This window comes from Callionymus lyra, chromosome 2 (assembly GCF_982586985.1).
Source record: "Callionymus lyra chromosome 2, fCalLyr1.hap1.1, whole genome shotgun sequence".
NCBI lineage: Eukaryota > Metazoa > Chordata > Actinopteri > Syngnathiformes > Callionymidae > Callionymus > Callionymus lyra.
Genome location: NC_141819.1, coordinates 19,414,618 through 19,432,869, shown reverse-complemented (window position 1 = coordinate 19,432,869; position 18,252 = coordinate 19,414,618). Strand labels below are relative to the sequence as shown.

The following is an 18,252-nucleotide window of genomic DNA, read 5'->3' as shown; positions in this document are numbered from 1 at the left end:
CAAGATTAAAAGTTAATTATCGGACATGATATGATATTGTGAACTTTGAATATGTCTAACAGGTTAAAGATAAAGAAAAGAGATTATAGATGTCATATGGGATAAATGAGAGCTTTATTGGTATGTAAAGATAACACCACAATCAAGACTCTTACTTCCTGTGAAGGACAGTTTGGTAATTATAAAACTTTTTTGGACCGCGTCCAAGAGTGCCCAAATATTTTTGCCCCTCGACCTCTCCAGGAATGGCATTTATTTTCTCACATATGAAAACCCAATCACTGATTTTCTCAGGGAACTAAACAAATGTCCCTTAAAGCAGAACCATGTAAGATTTACGATTTATTTCTGACTCCCTCAATTTCATTGTCGCGTCAACCAGTGTCTCTTACATCGACACGTAGCAGTTTAGTCACCAGATGGTTTCCCCGGTGAAGTTATGTAGCACCATTAAAAATTCGCAAAAGAAAATTGGATATAAAAAAAAAAAGCTTTAAAGTTCTACTGTTACTGCTCAAACCAATCATTGCAAATAAAGTGCTGCTTGATGTTTCATGGCGAATCTGGTTTCAACCGACCTCCAGTCGTCTTGTGGCAGAAGCAGCCCAGAGGAGGAGTGAGCTGGCCATGAGGCTGCAGCCGCCCAGCAGGAAGGCAGCTGTGTAGCTTCCTGTGACGTCTATGAGTCGACCTGTCAGACGAACACTGCTTGAGGACTGTGATTCTTTAGGGCACAATCCTGAGCTCACCTGCAGCAGGGGGGCTGAGCAGGTAAGGGAAGGCGTGCAAGAAGTAGACCAGGCTAAGTGCAGGCGAGAGCTGTGAGCGGTCCACCACCTCCGCCGTCACCGCAGGGATCAGTGCCACGTAGGCGCCGTCGAAATACCCGTAGACCGTCGCGAAGATGACGAGCGGCCAGAAGGATCGGAGAAGAGGAGTCATCAGGCAGGAGATTCCTTCCATCGCCACGGAGAAGGTGTAACATGCCAGCAGGTGGCCCTCCAGACATCTGTCGATCACAAGCACTTTAGCTTCGGTATAAGAGGCTTGTTTGTGTTCAGCATACTTCCTGTCGATCAGCCAACTGAAGCTGATGTTTCCTATGATGCCAACGACCCCAAGCAGAGAGACGAGGAGGGCGGAGTCCCGGGGCGTCACACCGACGCTGTCTGCAAACGGCACCAGGTAGATGAACGGGAGGCTGCAGCCGCTCGCCAGCAGCAGGAAGGAGCCGCAGAGAAGCAGGAAGCCGAGTGGAGACCCCTTCATCCAGGGACAGGACATGCCTGTAGATTCATCACGGAACTATTGACATATAGACCAGACCCTGGGGGCCATCTAGTAAGTAAGTAATGGTTATTTGTGCCCTCTGACTGCATTTATGCAGCCCTCAGGAGGTCACTAAAACTGAAAACTGATCAAAGTACAAAGTGTGGTTCGATAGTTACGACATTTCCTTTTTTTCTTTCTTTCATTTGCCAATTTGTTGGGTATTTCTTTGCAAAATAAAACATTTTAGAATTAAATATATATAGAATAAAATGTAACAAAATAAAAATGTATACACCTTATTCAGCTTTATTTTATGTCATATTTTTCTTTCTTATTTGGTACCAAAAAATGGATAAACAAAAACAAAATTCTATTGTGAAAACCCAACTCTCCCAAATCACCCACATGTTTCAAATGTTGAAGTCTCTACAAGATGCAGTAATACCCTCATCATGACCATGTTTTGAACTTTTTAAAGTCCCCCCCTCCCCCCCGTCTGAAATCTCGGCGAACAAGAGGTTTTGAGAGCGGATTCCATTATGACGTAATAATGGTCTTCATTCCTCCCTCAACCAGCTGTAATCAGTCTGCTTTTTTTATACAACAAGTACCTTGGAGGTGGAGGCTCCAGTGGCACAACAGTGGCAGTCCCAGTATATAATGTGGCCCCTGAGGAAATGTAATCACCCACCCATGACATAGACTGACCCAATCTAATGCTTCTCTCCTCACCTTGTGGCTCCTCCTTCTCCTCCTGGGCTGTGATTGGCCACATGAGCGACCCGCATACACACAGGTGCGCAGCGATGGCACCGAGAAGCAACAGGGCCCCCCTCCATGAGAACCACTGGATCAAAACCTGGACCAGCGGAGCCAGAACCAGAGTGCCGACACCACTTCCAGACATGGCCACGCCCCATGCCAACGACTTCCTGTTCGGGAAGTAATAGCCAACCAGAGAGATGGATGGAGAGTAACAGAGAGAGAAGCCCACACCTGTACACACACAAACAATTATATATATAGTAATTGTGTTGTAACTAGGGGTGTGTATTTACATCAGGGACAACAGCGAGGACGAGTACAAGAGTCGGATATGTGACTTTGTGGACTGGAGTGAGAGGAACCACTTGCAGCTGAACACCTCAAAGACCAAGGAGCTGGTCTTGGACTTCGGGAGGTCCAGGACAAAGCCACGTCCAGTGTCCATCAGAGGCGACAAGGTGGAGATAGTTGACAACTATAAGTACCTCGGTGTGTGGATGGACAGTAAACTGGTCCTGCAACACAGACCATGTATATAAGAAAGTTCAGAGTAGACTGTACTTTCTGAGGAGGCTTCGATCATTTAACATCTGCAGGAAGCTCCTCTGCATGTTCTACCAGTCTGTGGTGGTCAGTGTTCTATGCTGTGGTGTGTTGGGGTGGGAATGTCTACAAGAGGAGTGTCAACAGGTTGAACAGATTGATCAGAAAGGCTGGTTCTGTGGTTGGCATGAAGCTGGACTCACTCGTGGCAGTTGCAAAGAGGAATGAATTTGTTGAATTTCTCTGTTAGATTTCTCTATGGAGATCAATAAAGAATATTGAAGCAGATGGAGAGTGAATGCTCCTTCTCAGATGCAACGCTAATAGACTCAGGGACTCATTCATTCCTCGTTCTATTGGATTGTTTAATTCTGAGTTTGGGGGCAGGAGTGGAGTAAAAAGATGATTCTATTCTATGTTAATCTTTGTAGCCTCGTGTTCTTTTTCTTTGGTCTATGTTCTTTATACTTGGACTTTTGTCATTTGTATTTTTGTTCTTTTTATTACGCTTTGTTCTTGTTTTTATTTATTTGCCAGAAAAAGAATGATCTATCTATCAATCTATCTGTAAGAAACTGGTGATACTATGCATATCATGCTACAGAGACAACGATTTGATAATAAGATATATTCCAATACTCTAAACGATACTGTATTTGTAGTATTGCCTTGATTTTACAGACTGCATGGTTCTTGTCGAAGTAAAAACTTCAAATTTAATTTGTTTTTAAACCAAAGTATGTCCAAACATCAGCTTTTAAAGCTGCTGTACCCTCTTGTCCTCAGTCATCCCGATTGTTTTCGTTTAGCTACAGAGGACTTAACGACGGCTGCCCTCTTGCGGTCGGGAAGTTTTATTGCGACCCAAATATGCAAATAAATCAATCAAATTGTTTGATTTTACACAGTTTTTTGGAAATATAAACCGTAAAAGATATGTGATACAAATAAAATGTGATTCAAAAAAAAGAGAAAAGAAAATAGGAAATACAGTGATATGAAAAAGTTTGGGCACCCCTGTACATTTTCATGATTTTCCTTTTATAAATCATTGGTTGTTTGGATACAAATTCCAGTTAAATATATCTTATAGGAGACAAACACAGTGATATTTGAGAAGTGAAATAAAGTTTATATTATTTACAGAAAGTGTGCAAGAATTATTTAAACAAAATTAGGCATGTGCATAAATTTAGGCACCCTTATATCTTATTGATTTTAATACCTTTAGCACTAATTATTGGAACTCAATTGGTTTGGTAACCTCAGTGACCCTTGACCTCCATACACAGGTGAGTCCAATCACAGGAAAGGGTATTTAGGGGGGCAATTGTAAGTGTTTCTCCTCTTTGCATCTTCTCTGAAGAGTGGCAACATGGGAGCCTCAACATCATGGTTTAGGGGAAGGATATAGAAAGCTATGTCAGAGATTTAAGCTTTCAGTTTTAACTGTGAGGAACATTGTGAGGAAATGGAAGACCACAGGCACAGTTCTAGTTAAGGCGTGGAGTGGCAGACCAAGGAAGATCCCAGATAAACAGAGGCGCAGGATGGTGAGAACAGTCACAGTCAAGCCACAGACCAGCTCCAAAGACCTGCAACATCAACTTGCTGCAGATGGTGTCACTGTGCATCGTTCAACTATTCACCGCACTTTACACAAAGAGATGCTTTATGGAAGAGTGATGCGGAAAAAGCCTTTTCTCTGCACGTGCCACAAATGGGGAAAAAGTTTTCATACCACCGTAAATAAATACAGTGATGTTCTGTATTCATTTCGTATCATGAAAAAACGATATTTGGGTGAATTAATATTTTCTTAAACAAATAGTTGTCTACATGTTCATGTGTTTCTCACCTGTCATCAAACCCAGACTCAAGTACAGATGTTCTATCTTGACTGTACAAGAACTCAGCAGAAATCCACATGAGGACAGAAGACCACCCAGCATCACCGAGGTCCTACATGACCAGCGCCTCTCGACAAAGCTGCCGAGTGGAGCTGCACACACACACACACAGAGCTCCAGATGCTGACCTGATGGGTCTACAAAACAACCAGCACTGACCGAACATCATGGTGCTGCAGTCCATCAGACTGTGGAGCCAAGACGTCGCTGATGAGTCTTGGCTGAAGTGACTCTGAAACTCTACAAAGAAGAGAGACACACACCTGAAAACAGTGACAATAACAATCACACTTCTGACAAAACAGAATGTTGTGTGTGTGTGTTCACCTGGTCACCGCTCGCGTGCACACCATCACCGTGAAGCAGCAGGCGACCATCATCCAGCCTTGACCTGGAGAAGCCATCGGTGGGATCGCGGCGGCTCGCAGAACTTAGTGAGGTCAGAGCCAAGATCTGATTTCATCCTCAGTTCACCCGCAGCACAGGCTGTAGGCGTGGACTGAAGAAAGTTTCTAATGAAACTCTGAGGGGGTTAATTCCAGCCACAGAACTACATGTGATCAATAATTCATGTGATATGATGCATGGAGTAACTGCTGATCAATAATGTATCACTTCTTATGGATTCCTATTTTCTGTTTCTTGTCTCAATATCTCAGTTACTGATACCGCGTGCAATCTTCATTGACTGGAGACGACGTTCATAGTTTCCTTTTTTTTATTTGTTACAAAAATAATCAGTCAACAAGGTGTGATGTCCTCACTTTCAGTCACATATAAAAATATTCTTCTGATCTGTAATTATTCAACATTAGTCATGTTAATCAGTCTTAACTGGCGTCAAAATATCCAAATTCCCTTCAATACTCATGATCCACGAGTAGAGCTGCCTGATTACTTCTGTGACCCAGAGACCTGCCCAGGCATTATCAATCAATCATCTTCCACGATTCATCTCCACACGAAAGGATTGGCATCTTCGATGGCCAAAAAAAAAATCGGTTGGTTTGTGCTGGGTTTTCAGGAGCGGGCTTGGAGTAGAGGCTTCCTTCCAGAAGGTTCTGAGGTCACAATCCCAAAATGTGGTTGATGTGACCCTGAAAGCAGGAGAACAGATCGATCAAAACCTTTCAATGAATATGCAGCGGGTCAAATGGATACAAACAACGTTAATGGTCAACCACAACAGCATGATATTCAAGGATCTCGTGGGTTAATAACGGTGCATGAAGAGATAACTGCAGCCGATCCCAAGTCCATAGGTCAAGAGGCAGCGTGAAGCCAGGACACATATCGCGGACGATTCAAAAGTAAACATGATCACATGAACTCACCGGTTCTCCACTCAGACATCTTGGACAGTGAAGCTGGGGTCTGGGTCGAGCCTGAACCTTCTAAATAAAAAAAAACAGTTACCATCTGAGATAGTTGTGGTTGTGTTGTCATGGAAACCCACCGGCTGTGCTGGCTGGCAAGTCCAGTTCAAACTTGGAGAAGTTTCCATTGGACAGTCCGCCTCAAGCACCGCCTCCAGACACGCCCTCTTCTGCGAAACACAACCATCTTCATCATCACGTTCAACATCATCATCATCGTCGTCGCCAAGTCGGAAAACAAATGAACAACATTTTCGTCCCACTCCTATGGAGACATGCGCTCGCGCACACTGACCGATCTCCAGGGCTCCACTTCCGGCTCCAAACTTCTCTTCCTCAGTCCAATACACTGCATGCTAACGGCTAACTTGTCGCGCCAAAAATCTTTACGTTATTAGCAAAAGTCACAAACGGAAAACGTAAAAAAGTATTTTAAAGCTATGTTTTTTTTAATAACATCCACGAAGTTAATGTTTAATTTTCATTAAACGTAAGTCTCCACTTCAGGGACACGCAGATGACCACTACCCGAAGATCTACTCCCGGAATATAGACAAAAGAACTTCCGGTCGCGTAACTACGCTTTCAACTTAAAAGATCAGCGATAAAGAGAAGGGAATTTTATTGATTCGTATACAACGCCATTACATTAAAAGCACCACCAGGTATACACATATGTCTACCACACCAGGTGGGTGGTAGTTGATTAAAAAATATACCTTGCGATAGTTTACCTGCTTAATAATAGTTGTGCCTGAGTTTTGTTTTGAAACTAAAAGCATCGAGCCGGAAATTGTTTTCCTGCAAACTTTACGACTTTCACCTTCAATAAAAACAAGCGCTTTCATTTCAAACGGCAACTCTCGTGAGTCACGCGAGAAGAAAACACGTCGCGAGATTTGTCTGGAAATGATTTTGAACCAATATTTGCCGCCAGAGGGCAGCAGAGAACCAATGTTAGGATTAACACGATTTAGAAAAGCATAAAAACTGTTTGGATGTTTACAATACACATAATTGGAATTTGATGAAAATAAAGGTTTAAATCCCAAAAATACGAACAATATAGCAAAATGAGTGAAAAGCCTAATGTCCTCCACATTCACATACACGATCAAATTTGACCTGTAATAATCGTAGTGAACTGATGGTGGCGCTGCAGCACTGACAGACAATCAAAGTAAAGAAGGAAGGATTTTTTTTTATCCTGCTGACCTGAGATTTTTTCACCCTGAAAAATAACAGTGACACGCACGCACGCACACCCCTACACACGCACACACACACACCCCCCACATGCGAGGGAAGCCCGCGAGAATAAAATCAATTAATAAGAACAAGTTCATCTGAAAGTCAAACAGAAAAATAGTAAGAGGACAGAAAAATGTGCACGAGCGTGCGCGTCTGTGGTCTCTGAAGACTTTCTAAACTGGACTGCACATCAGAGGTTCTAGAATAATCCTCAACATGGGCCACCAGAACAAAGACGACTGTCACTCTTCTGCCAGAACATGCGAGATGTTTGTTTATCAGGAAGAACCAAGAAGAGCCGAGGGACCTGACACAGAAACACACACACACGCGCACACACACACACACGCACACACACAAGAAACACGCACAAACACCTACACTTTTTTCCTCTCTTGTTCTTTTAGAGATTTATAAAAAACCTTTTTATGATTTTTATTTGTTTGCACTGTATGATGTCACTGAACAAACAAATGAAAATCACTTTAAAGAGTGTTTCTGTTTATAAGTTATTCCCAGGTGTCATTCAAACAAATTGAAACTTGGATCTGGACCCTTGGAAATCCCTCGGAAATTGACTGATTTTCATCCGTGGCTGTGACGCTGCTTGGCTGCCAAGGTTTTATATGGTTATGAAGGTAAGTTAGTAAGTAAGTCATTTATTTATATTTATATTTGTAGAGCGCTTTTCCAGACCAGGGTCACAAAGCGCTTAAATAATCAAAACAAAACTCAATAAAACATATACTTAAAAGATCAAGGTAACCGAGAACAAAACTGCTTTTTGTGTCGCCAGCGACAGCATAAGATCACCAAGAGAATGAACAAGTTCACAACTTGTTTGTCACCATGGTCCGGTTTTCTAATGTCAGCCTTATATTTAATCAGAACTAAATCATATAGAGTTTGTGTTTTCGCTCATTTTCACTAGTTTAAAGGTTTGTTTTGTGAGTAAATATGAATGAATCAAAGTGTCAAGGATCACAGCCTCTTGTTACTAAAACGGCATCTTTTTTTTTTCCAAACAAAAAACCTTTCAGGCAGTAATAATTAATAGATCAGAAATGATATGAATCATTATTTTCTCCCAGTGTTGCTCGGTAACGAATCAGAGACCGGTACTGGTCCTTGGACTGGTCCAGATTCAATCTAGAGGGAGTTGGGTTGATGAAGCTTCATGAATCAGTGTCTTCCTTTTCAAAGCCTGAACTACATCATTTGTCTTTGGTCAACCATTTTAATGAAACGTCATATTAATTTGAATGTGACGGCGCCACCTACTGAGCTTTGAGGACCAGGACATGCGTATTCAACAGCCCATCATCGCCAAGAACATGAAAAGTTAGGGTTACTGGTAATTCTGAGTCGTTCTAAGTTACTAGACCAAAACTAATAGCGTGTCACACATCGTGCACTTCTGCACTTATTAATATTTTGAGTAAACAAGTGCATTCACACTGAACAGTGTGCGAAAATGTAAAAGTGTGGATCGATGGACACTTTCCAACCTCAACGGCCGCCATCTTAGTGACGTAGATGACGCTAAGTCTAGAGCTATGTTGCTAAAAGGCATACATGTCTCAAGAAAACACTCTTTTTTACCACAAAACAACACAGCAACAATAATAACACGATGAAATACAACTTAAAGGGAACCTAAAACCCAACTCTCCTGACTTATTAACATGTTCTAAATGTGGAAGTCGTCTTCTTCAACATGCAGTAGGTCATTCATTATGATGTTGCTCCGTTTTTAAGTTATTACTTAATAAAGTTCTCTCCTGTCTGAAATCGAGACTACGGTTTAAATTAAACAGTCTGACATCACTCTGGTGGAGGTGTCCTCCCCTAGATACCCTAAATCAGTTAAGTACCAACATGTTAATTGTGAAACAAAATCAATATTTATGTAAACATGGTGAGAGTTACTTCTGCCTTTAGGTGTTTTTGTTATGTGTAAGTTAAGCAGCAAACCTTATTCTTCTTATTCGTTTTTAATGTACAAAACAAGAGTTTTAGGGGTGAGTTTGAAATTTACGTGAGTCCTTGAATGCAACTCATGTCTCGTGACCAATCAGAGTAGAGTGGGCGTGGTTGCTCGTACGAGACAGGTGCTGTGTCTCAAATCGCATACTAGCCTACTCAAAGTTAGTATTTTTACTGCGTAAATGCGTCTCATTTCTTAGTATGCGAAATTTAGTGCGGCATGCACACTAAATTGTCGTACTAAAATGCCCACAAAACTAAGTATGGTTCGATGGACACTATCTACCCTAAACGGCTGCCATCTTAGTGACGTTGTAAACGGAAGTTACGTCATATATACTGTATATATATTCATATACTTACAGGTGCATTTTCAGCAGCAGTAGAAGGATGAGACGTCTTCGGTCCTGATACCAACTTAAATATCTCGCGAATATTTCGATTCTCATATTTTTTATTTATTTATTTTTCCAAACTTGCAAAACATGCTGCCAGCATGTGTCACTGGTGTTCCAACAGCTGGTTGAAACATCGTTAAATAGAAGTAGAAGAAGAGGCTGTTGGGTAATTTCCGTCTCAGTGCGTAGTGGCAGTGTTTGATTTGAGACATACTATCTGTTGAGAATTTGTTACTAGTTAGTACTTACACTATCCTGATGCATACTAACTTCTAGTATACTAAGAGAAGTATGCGATTTGAGACTCCAGCCAAAACGGCGCATTTTTAAGTGGGCGGGGCTTAAGCGTATTTTCTAATGTGAATATCTTTATTAAATGAGAGTTTTGTGCGAAAAGAAACATACTGATGAGTATAATAGAGGTCCTAGAACAATTTAAGAGACACTTAAATCGGCACATTAGGTGCCCTTTAATAACTTGTTTTAATTGGCGAAAAGTTGTCGGTGATAGTGTGCCAACTTCCGGTAACGCAACCAGCGTTAAAAAGTAGTAGAAGAAGAAGCTGTCGAGTTATTTTCGCGGCAAGTGCATAGCGGCAGTGTTTGATTGGAAACATTACTACTCTGTCAAAAATGAAGACTTATTCGAAGGTTCAAAATGGCCGCCTCGTACGGTTTGTCAACAGTCAAGAGTGCTGACTCAACAAAGATACCGAGCCCACAGTGTCGTGGAGAGACATGACGCCTCCCTCCCGGTGTCTCCTCTCCAGGCCCCGGTTATGGCTGATGAAGTCATTAGGAGTCATAACTGGCGGAGTCTGTCTGAGGCTCTAATTATCCCCTCGTTAAAGAGGGAGGGGCCGTTAACGAGGCCGACCGGCACGCCGGACACACACAGTCGTTCTCGCCGTACATTAAAATTAAACAATTTCTTTTTTTACGAGCGTTAGTAATGACTTTAGAAACACACGCACACCTACACACTCCCATTTACGCGTGACCTTTAGGAAGTATTCGTTTGATGAAGTTCATTAAAGAAAAAAAGTGCATTTTTTGAATTTCAAATAAGTTTCGCTCAGATTAGGCCCCGCCCACCCCCGGATGGATGATTGACGACAGATGATAGTTTGGAGTAAACGGTTGGAGTTTAAAGACATTATGGCATCTTTAGCCATATTGTGACCCTCAACTCAAGAGCCCAGCAGCCTCATAAGGTTCTGTAATATCACAATATAACATCTTAAGAATGTTTCGTTAGAATCTCTGAAATAATTGGTTTAATTTAAACACCTATTATTTTAGGTTAGGTTAGGTAGAACTTTATTGATCCCTCAGGAGGTCTTGTTCGGGAAATATATTTTTTTTCCAAATTATCCACAGCAAATACAGCAATTTTTCATAAAAAATAATCAAAATAAAATAAGAACAAGAACAAAGAGAAATAAAGAGAAAGAACAAGATGATACAATCGTAGTCTAAAGATAAAGACAAAGAACATAGATCAAAGAAAAATAACAAAGACAAAGGATACAAAGACTAACATAGAACAGAACATCATGATACTTTTACTCCACCCCTGCCCCCGAACTCAGAATTGTACAATTTAATAGCCCGAGGAATGAATGAGTCCCTGAGTCTATTTTAAAACTGTTTTTCACCGTGTCATTTTGTTTTTGAGTCTGTGAGTGAGAGACTTCTTGAACTTAAAAACAAAACGAGAAATTGAACCAACAAAAACATTTATTTTGTTTTGTCAACAAATGTTATATATATATATATACAATATATATATTACACGCCTTATTTGCTAACAGTTATACCATGCCATTGCAGTTTTACTGTTCTGACACTAGGGGGAGCGAAAAACGATATTTCCAATGCTGCTGCTTTAAAATACGGTTAAAGAGGCTTCATAGAGAAGTTAATGGGGACAAATTGCATCTAAATTGATAAATCAAATGAGGTAAAATGTGGGAAAAATAAAGGTTTATTGTATCATCAAAATGAAGAAAGAAATTGTGACAGGAACGACTGAGAATAATGTCAGTCAAAGTAAATAATGACGTCATTATTGTAACCGGACTAAAAGTTATTTGTCACCCCCTTTAGAAAAGCAGGTCTAGGCCGGATCCGAGCAAGAGTCTTGTGTCCGTCATGTCTCTGAGGCCAAACACGGAACCTGTGGAACATGAGAATGTGTGTAAGAAACCAACAGAATCGGAATGATTTGACAGATCATGACACGTGCGCACACGCTGACGAGCGCGAGCGTGATGGGTCGGACACAATCCCGCCCGCGGCTAAACAGGGATGAGAGGTTTCCTGTTTCAAACCACTCAAAGGTACATAAATAAATGACACAACACAGACACACACACATGAGCGGCACTCGTATCAAATATTAAAACACAATTCATGTCTGATTTTCATCAAAGTTTCACTTGCTGAAAGAACACAGGGATCTCTGCTCCTTGTTCTGGGGGTTCAGGGTTTTTTTCTAGACCTGGTCCAAGACCTCCTGAATTTAAGAGGAACAGAGACGAACAATGATATTAATGACAACATCATCTTTCAACCGGTCCAATCTCGCTACATAAAACTCAACTGGATCAAAAAGCTCCTAATTCTTTGGTACACATCAGTCTGTGTCATTGATTAAATGTGTGTCGTCACACACTCCTTCAAACGACCCGGGGCTCCTGGACTCAGGCCCTGGTCTTCACGGCGGTTCTTGAAAGTGACACCAGTTCAGTTCCTGGTTCTGATTCTGCGCCGGGGCGTCTTCTATTAATCATCCGACGTGTCAGTTGATAATTCCACTCAGACAGTTTTCAAATGAACAGACGCTCAGCCGACCAGAACCACCCAACCTCCTGCCACCACACACACACACACATACACACACACACACACACACACTCACACACACTCACACCGGGGCAGTGACCTGCCATTACTGAGCTTTTTCTGCTTCACTGCTGCACTGGTCAGCGACGTGTGTGAGTGTGTGTGCGTGTGTGTGTGTTCTGACCCGTCTGCAGTCTATTAGTGTGATGACAAAACTTCCAGTCCGTGTTTGGGCTAAGTGTGTGTGTGGAAGCTGGTAATGTGCTGCTCGAGTAACACCGTGAGTGACAGCAGGGGCGCAACGGATCTGTGATGGACGTGAGACCAAATGAGCGGGTGGGCGCCGCTGAACTTCGACCCCTTTTTTCGTCGTCGAAACCTCGATTCCAAGTTTCACTTCCTGTCTCCAGTCCTGCTCTCCGTCTTCACTTCCTGTCTCCCTCTCTTCTGCTGAACTTTCCGTCTCGTCTCATCCGTCTTCATCTCTCTCTCGTCCATCCGTCCACATTAGCGCATCTATTAGCTCGCCGCCGTCCATTAGTAACACCTGAATCCTTCTATTAGCTTCCCGGAAGCGGGCCTCATAAATCGGGCGGCACCGGCGCTGTTGATAATAAAGTGAGTCGCAGTTTCACCTTCATGCTTCATCTTTTCTTTATTTTATGAATCTCTTTTTCTCTCCGTCTGTCCTGAATTTCTACGAGCTCTTTCACCTCAAACCTCAAGCTCAAGGTCAGCGCCCCCTCTGCGCCGAGCATGGTGGGAAATCCACCAAACTGGATTTTTTCATTTTGGCCCCGTCCGTCAACCTCACTTCACTTCACTGTTGAGGTTCTTGGTAGCTCTTCTGTCTTGGTTTTGGTTCTACCGAACCACACGGTTCCTCCAGAGCCATTGTGTACTCAAAATATTAAGTGCAGAAGTGCACGATGTGGGACACACCATTATAATGAGGATGACTTTTTTATTTTATAAAGTTCTCCCCCCGTCTGAAATCTTGGTGAACAAAAGGTTACGAGAACGCAGTTCATTATGTCGTTATAATGGCTTCACTCCTCCTCCAGCCAACTGTAATCACGCCCTGCTTTGTTTACACAACGAGTCGCTTGGAGGTGGAGACTTGACGAAATTGAATCTCCAGAAAAACGGAGCAGGGACGTGCCCGGAGGTTAATAGCTGGTGAGGCACTGACTCTTCTGGAGTCTGATTTATTTGAGATGAGGCATCACAGCAACCTGCCTCACCTCAGATAAATCTGATCCATCTCAGCTGATCTTTTTATTAGCTTTATTGAGTGATCAGTAACAATTATTTCACGAATACATTTCAGACATTACACAGGCTCATAGAGTCATAATGTATATTTCTTTAAGTTTCAGATCGGTGATTGACCGAGGAACAGCAATGGACACAAGTCACGTGACCCCGTTTCCATTGGATTGTACAGTCACGAGTAACATTTAAATCAGATTAGATTAGATAGACTTTATTAATGCCTCTGGAGAAATTAGATTTCAAGTACACAGCAGACGGTAGAAGGTACAGCAAGTTCCATAAAAGCAAGAACAAAGGGCAAAAAAAAAAAAAAGTGCAAATATAAAGAGCATATATCAGAGGAAGCAACAAAAAGATCTTAAAAGTAAGTAAGTAAGTTAGTAATTTATATTAATATAGCGCTTTTCCAGACCAGGTCACAAATCGCTTAAACAATCAAAACAATACTCACTAAAATATATACTTTAAAGGGCAAGATAAAACTGAAATTATATTGTTAATACTTTCCGTTTAGTATTTGTTGTAGACTAAATAAAATCTATAGCAAGTCTAGAGTAATATTGAAATATGCATCATATCAGTGTAAAATAATTCATTTTTTTCTATTTACTATTTTACTTTTTCGTCATGAGCTCTATTGAGGCACAGCCTCCCCTGGCCTCAAGTCACCGGTAGAATGCAACATGTATCAATGGCTCAACCACCGTTTAATGGTTCTCTTGTTGACCTTAAACATTCTTCTAACCATCCCTTTATATTTATTTATAGTCTAGCTATAGTTCTCCAGGAGTGTTTTAAATGTTTAAGTAATGATTTCATTTTGCTGACATGTTTGTGTTTAGAGCTCCATCAGAGTTCTCCTCTTCAGAGCTGTTCAAAGATACTTCTAATGGCTCCTCAGAAGTGCTTCTCAACTCTTCCGAGTTCTTTGTCACAATCCGGAATATTCCGGGAGATAATCTGCTCTTCGGCGCCCCCCCCTCCTCTTACTCTGTCATATTAACTTTATGGAGCCGCCGAGATGAAAATTGATTATTGGACGAGAAAAAGAAGGTTAATGGATCTTAACTCCGACTTCTTCACCTGCAGCAGGAACCATTCGCCCGCTGCTGCTTTATGATCCCGCCGCCATTAACCATTATCCAGCCAACCAATCAGACGCGGCGGACATACGCACACGCACAGACACACACTCTCTCTCACTTACTTCGGAGAGATAAAAGACAGAGAGGTGGAGAAAGATTAAATCAGCAGATGTAATTTTTTTGAGACATCTAGTGTGTGACTGTGTCCAAGAGTGTGTGTGAAACACCGACGCACACACACACACACACACACACACGTACCGATAGCTGTACTGAGCTTCAATGTGACCTGGAGAATTTGTGTGTGTCTGTGTGTGCATATTTATCGATCATTGTTGTTTTTTAATGTCTACATTTTAGCCAAGAAAAATAAATCAATCAAGAATCCCCCTGTCACCACGGCAACAACAAAGCCAATCAAGCAGAAACATTGAATCATGTTTAAAAAAAAACAACAGTGTGTTTGGTACCGCTTGTGTGTGCGTGTGTGTTTGTCTGCAACCTCATGTGTGTTATTGTAGCTTTTAGAAACACTGTCGTAATTTATCCTGAATTAATAATTGATCTGTTTTCAATATTTACTTTGGCTTTTAGCCGCATCTCTGTCTGGTGAGCTGGAACACACACACACACACACACACACACACACACACACACACACACACACACACACACACACATGCACGCACACACACACGCACACATATCACAAGTACATGTTTTCTTCATAACGTACTAAGTGAATAACAAAATGAAAATGTCCCGAAGGTTTTTAACTTTTCAACAAAAGTTAAGTAATGCTGCTAAAAGCTATGACAGCGTGTTCATAATGAAGGCGTGAAAACTTGATGAGGTGGGTTTTAAATAAAATAAAAACGGCGCTCACTCCAACGCTCACGTTCACAAGATGTCAACTCTTGGAGTTCAAGCCTTTCGTGCACTTTTATTAGTTTTCACAATGTATTTAAACTGTTTAATTTACGCTAAAATGTTTGAGTGCAGTATAAGTATATATTACATGCATTATTGCTTGATTGTGTAAATGAAAAACATATTTTTTCCCAGCTACTTAGGGTGAGAGGCAGGACAGGTTTTCAATCCATAACTGGGTTCATATCAAAAGATAAAAACTCAAACCCTCTCTGGACAAATCTGGGTCATTTGTCAATTTCTGTACTGAAAGAGGAAACCAGAGTACCAAGGGAAACGTTAGCACAGAAGGAACTACACACAGAGAGGACGAGCTACGCTCCAAGAGTGGCGTCAGGTCTGGAATTAAACCAATGACTTTCATGATGTGACACATCCCAGATAAAAACCAGCCGATAAGAAATAGTATTATGACACGTATGGTTCAAATACTAAACAGACTAAATATATTTAAGAGTAGTTTCAAAATAAATTTATAACAACACAAATATTTAAACGTTTGAAATAAAAAGAAAAAAAAAATAGTTGTAAATGAAGATATTATACATCATGATTTAAGAAGTGAAGTCAGGTGTTTGTTTCCAAGCAACTCAATCTTGCACATCACACAAGTAAAATGTCTACTATATAAATACATCTTCATATCATCACATCTCTTTCAATGTCACTCACAGCAACACAAACAAATATTTGTCCTTAAAAATATATTTCATTGAATGTATTCATCACTTTTCTGTGTATAATTCATATGAACTGTAAACAAACTTAAATATAGAGACGTTGTACAGACCACATTTAAATTTGACAGTAAAAAATTGTATTCTTTGAACCGCAAAAATTACAGAAATCTGGACATTTCTTATTATTATTACATCAAAGTGATTAACATACATCTTTCATGATTTTGTTTTTTTAGAATTTGATATCTGGAAGTGAAGCAGCACACCTCAGCATAAAAAAAAAGCATTTCGTCATAATTAATCAAAGTTCTGGATGTTAAAATGCTTCTTAGAGTGAGACAAGTGGTAAAAGCCAGACCCATGTGACATTTGAATTGACGTAAACTTCTATGATTCTTATTGTGGCTGAGTTTGAGTTCAGTCGCTTGGTTTTCTGACCGAAACACTGACCATACGTCTGAACTAGTTCTGGTTGTATAACTTCGAGACACCCGACGACCTGTAGTGAGTCAGTTCTCTAAAACTATGGAGTTTGAAGGAGTAGCAGGAGTGAGTGTGGAACATCTGCCTGGTGATATTCTGGAGTGTTAATTGCTGTTAGCTTGTGTTTGAAAAGGGAGAAGAACAAGAAGCAACTGTTTGATTTTGTGTCATTATGAGGGCCAGTGTTCTCTCCATTAGCTTTCACAGGTCTCAAATGAGTAAGAATTGAGTGGGTGTGTTGGTTGAGTGTGTGTTGTATGCTCTAGTTTGATGTTTGTTTACACACCTTGTCAAGCATCAGATTCTTCACATTTCTCCTCTGGTTTCAATTGTCAGCTGCTGGTCCCTCCACTCCAGCCATGCTCCTCTCATCATTTCTCCTCAACACCCCCGTCCTCCTCCTCCTCTCTCCCCCCCTCTCTTCTCCGGGTCATTTGTCATGGTGTAATCTCCTCCTGGATCTCCTCTTCAGTAATATCTCTGTCAGTCAGCTCTCATGACGAGTGTGGACGAGCTGTCGGAGAGTCTCAGCACCTCCTCCTGCTAACTGATAACATAGCGGCTCATAATGTTAAGAGCATGATAAGAAATAATGGTGTGGTTCCGTTCAGCCTGCCGACCCAGACGACATCCATCACTGCTATTTATCAGCTTCAAAGTTTTACAGCAGAGAGAGAAAAATAATAACTGAGGGAGAAACAATTTACACTCATCAGATACAAGTTTTATCTGAGAGACATAAGTCATGTGATCTGCTCTTGAGACTCCGATTGGACTCAGATGTTTGTGAAGGATTTTGATGGTAAAGTTTTCCTTGTTGAATGTAATGATGATGATGATGATGATGATGATGATGATGATGATGATGATGATGATGATGATGATGATGATGATGATGATGATGATGATCATGGTGATTATGATGATGATGATGATGATGATAATCATGGTGATTATGATGATGATCATGATGATGATAGTGATGATGATGATGATGATCATGATGATGATGATCATGGTAATGATGATGATGATGATGATGATGATGATGATGATGGTGATGATGATGATGATGATGATGATGGTGATGATGAGGTGATGGTGATGGTGATGGTGATGATAGTGATGATGATGATGATGATGATGATGATCATGGTAATGATGATGATGATGATGATGATGATGATGATGATGGTGATGATGAGGTGATGGTGATGGTGATGGTGATGATAGTGATGATGATGATCATGGTAATGATGATGATGATGATGATGATGATGATGATGATGATGATGATGGTGATGATGAGGTGATGGTGATGGTGATGGTGATGATAGTGATGATGATGATGATGATGATGATGATGATGATCATGGTAATGATGATGATGATGATGATGATGATGATGATGGTGATGATGAGGTGATGGTGATGGTGATGGTGATGGTGAT

The 18,252-nt window shown here is 41.0% G+C and overlaps 2 protein-coding genes across 2 annotated transcripts; both read right to left on the bottom strand.

Moving 5' to 3' along the window:
- Positions 1 to 16: 16 nt before the first annotated feature.
- On the bottom strand, positions 17 to 4,894 carry slc16a12b (solute carrier family 16 member 12b). The gene is made up of 7 exons (XM_087782955.1): positions 4,818 to 4,894; positions 4,650 to 4,753; positions 4,439 to 4,582; positions 2,005 to 2,268; positions 1,067 to 1,286; positions 750 to 1,009; positions 17 to 691 (listed from the first exon to the last, which is right to left on the bottom strand). Exons 1-7 carry the CDS (start codon positions 4,892 to 4,894, stop codon positions 570 to 572), a joined length of 1,191 nt encoding a protein of 396 aa, XP_087639081.1. The 3' UTR covers positions 17 to 569.
- Positions 4,895 to 5,190: 296 nt separating this feature from the next.
- On the bottom strand, positions 5,191 to 6,398 carry LOC148085793 (uncharacterized). Its single transcript, XM_087782768.1, has 4 exons — positions 6,162 to 6,398; positions 5,947 to 6,036; positions 5,825 to 5,884; positions 5,191 to 5,587 (listed from the first exon to the last, which is right to left on the bottom strand). The coding sequence occupies exons 1-4, from the start codon at positions 6,219 to 6,221 to the stop codon at positions 5,558 to 5,560; spliced, it is 240 nt and encodes a 79-aa protein (XP_087638894.1). The 5' UTR covers positions 6,222 to 6,398; the 3' UTR covers positions 5,191 to 5,557.
- Positions 6,399 to 18,252: the final 11,854 nt, after the last annotated feature.

Coding starts and splice junctions, on each gene's coding strand:
- LOC148085793 (XM_087782768.1), bottom strand. CDS start 6,221: ATGCAGTGTATTGGACTGAGGAAGAGAAGTTTGGAGCCGGAAGTGGAG. Junction 6,037..6,161: donor AAGTGGAGCCCTGGAGATCG/GTCAGTGTGCGC, acceptor TGTGTTTCGCAG/AAGAGGGCGTGTCTGGAGGC. Junction 5,588..5,824: donor GATGTCTGAGTGGAGAACCG/GTGAGTTCATGT, acceptor TCCTGCTTTCAG/GGTCACATCAACCACATTTT.
- slc16a12b (XM_087782955.1), bottom strand. CDS start 4,894: ATGGCTTCTCCAGGTCAAGGCTGGATGATGGTCGCCTGCTGCTTCACG. Junction 1,010..1,066: donor AGTTGGCTGATCGACAGGAA/GTATGCTGAACA, acceptor TGTGATCGACAG/ATGTCTGGAGGGCCACCTGC. Junction 692..749: donor GCTCAGCCCCCCTGCTGCAG/GTGAGCTCAGGA, acceptor TTCGTCTGACAG/GTCGACTCATAGACGTCACA.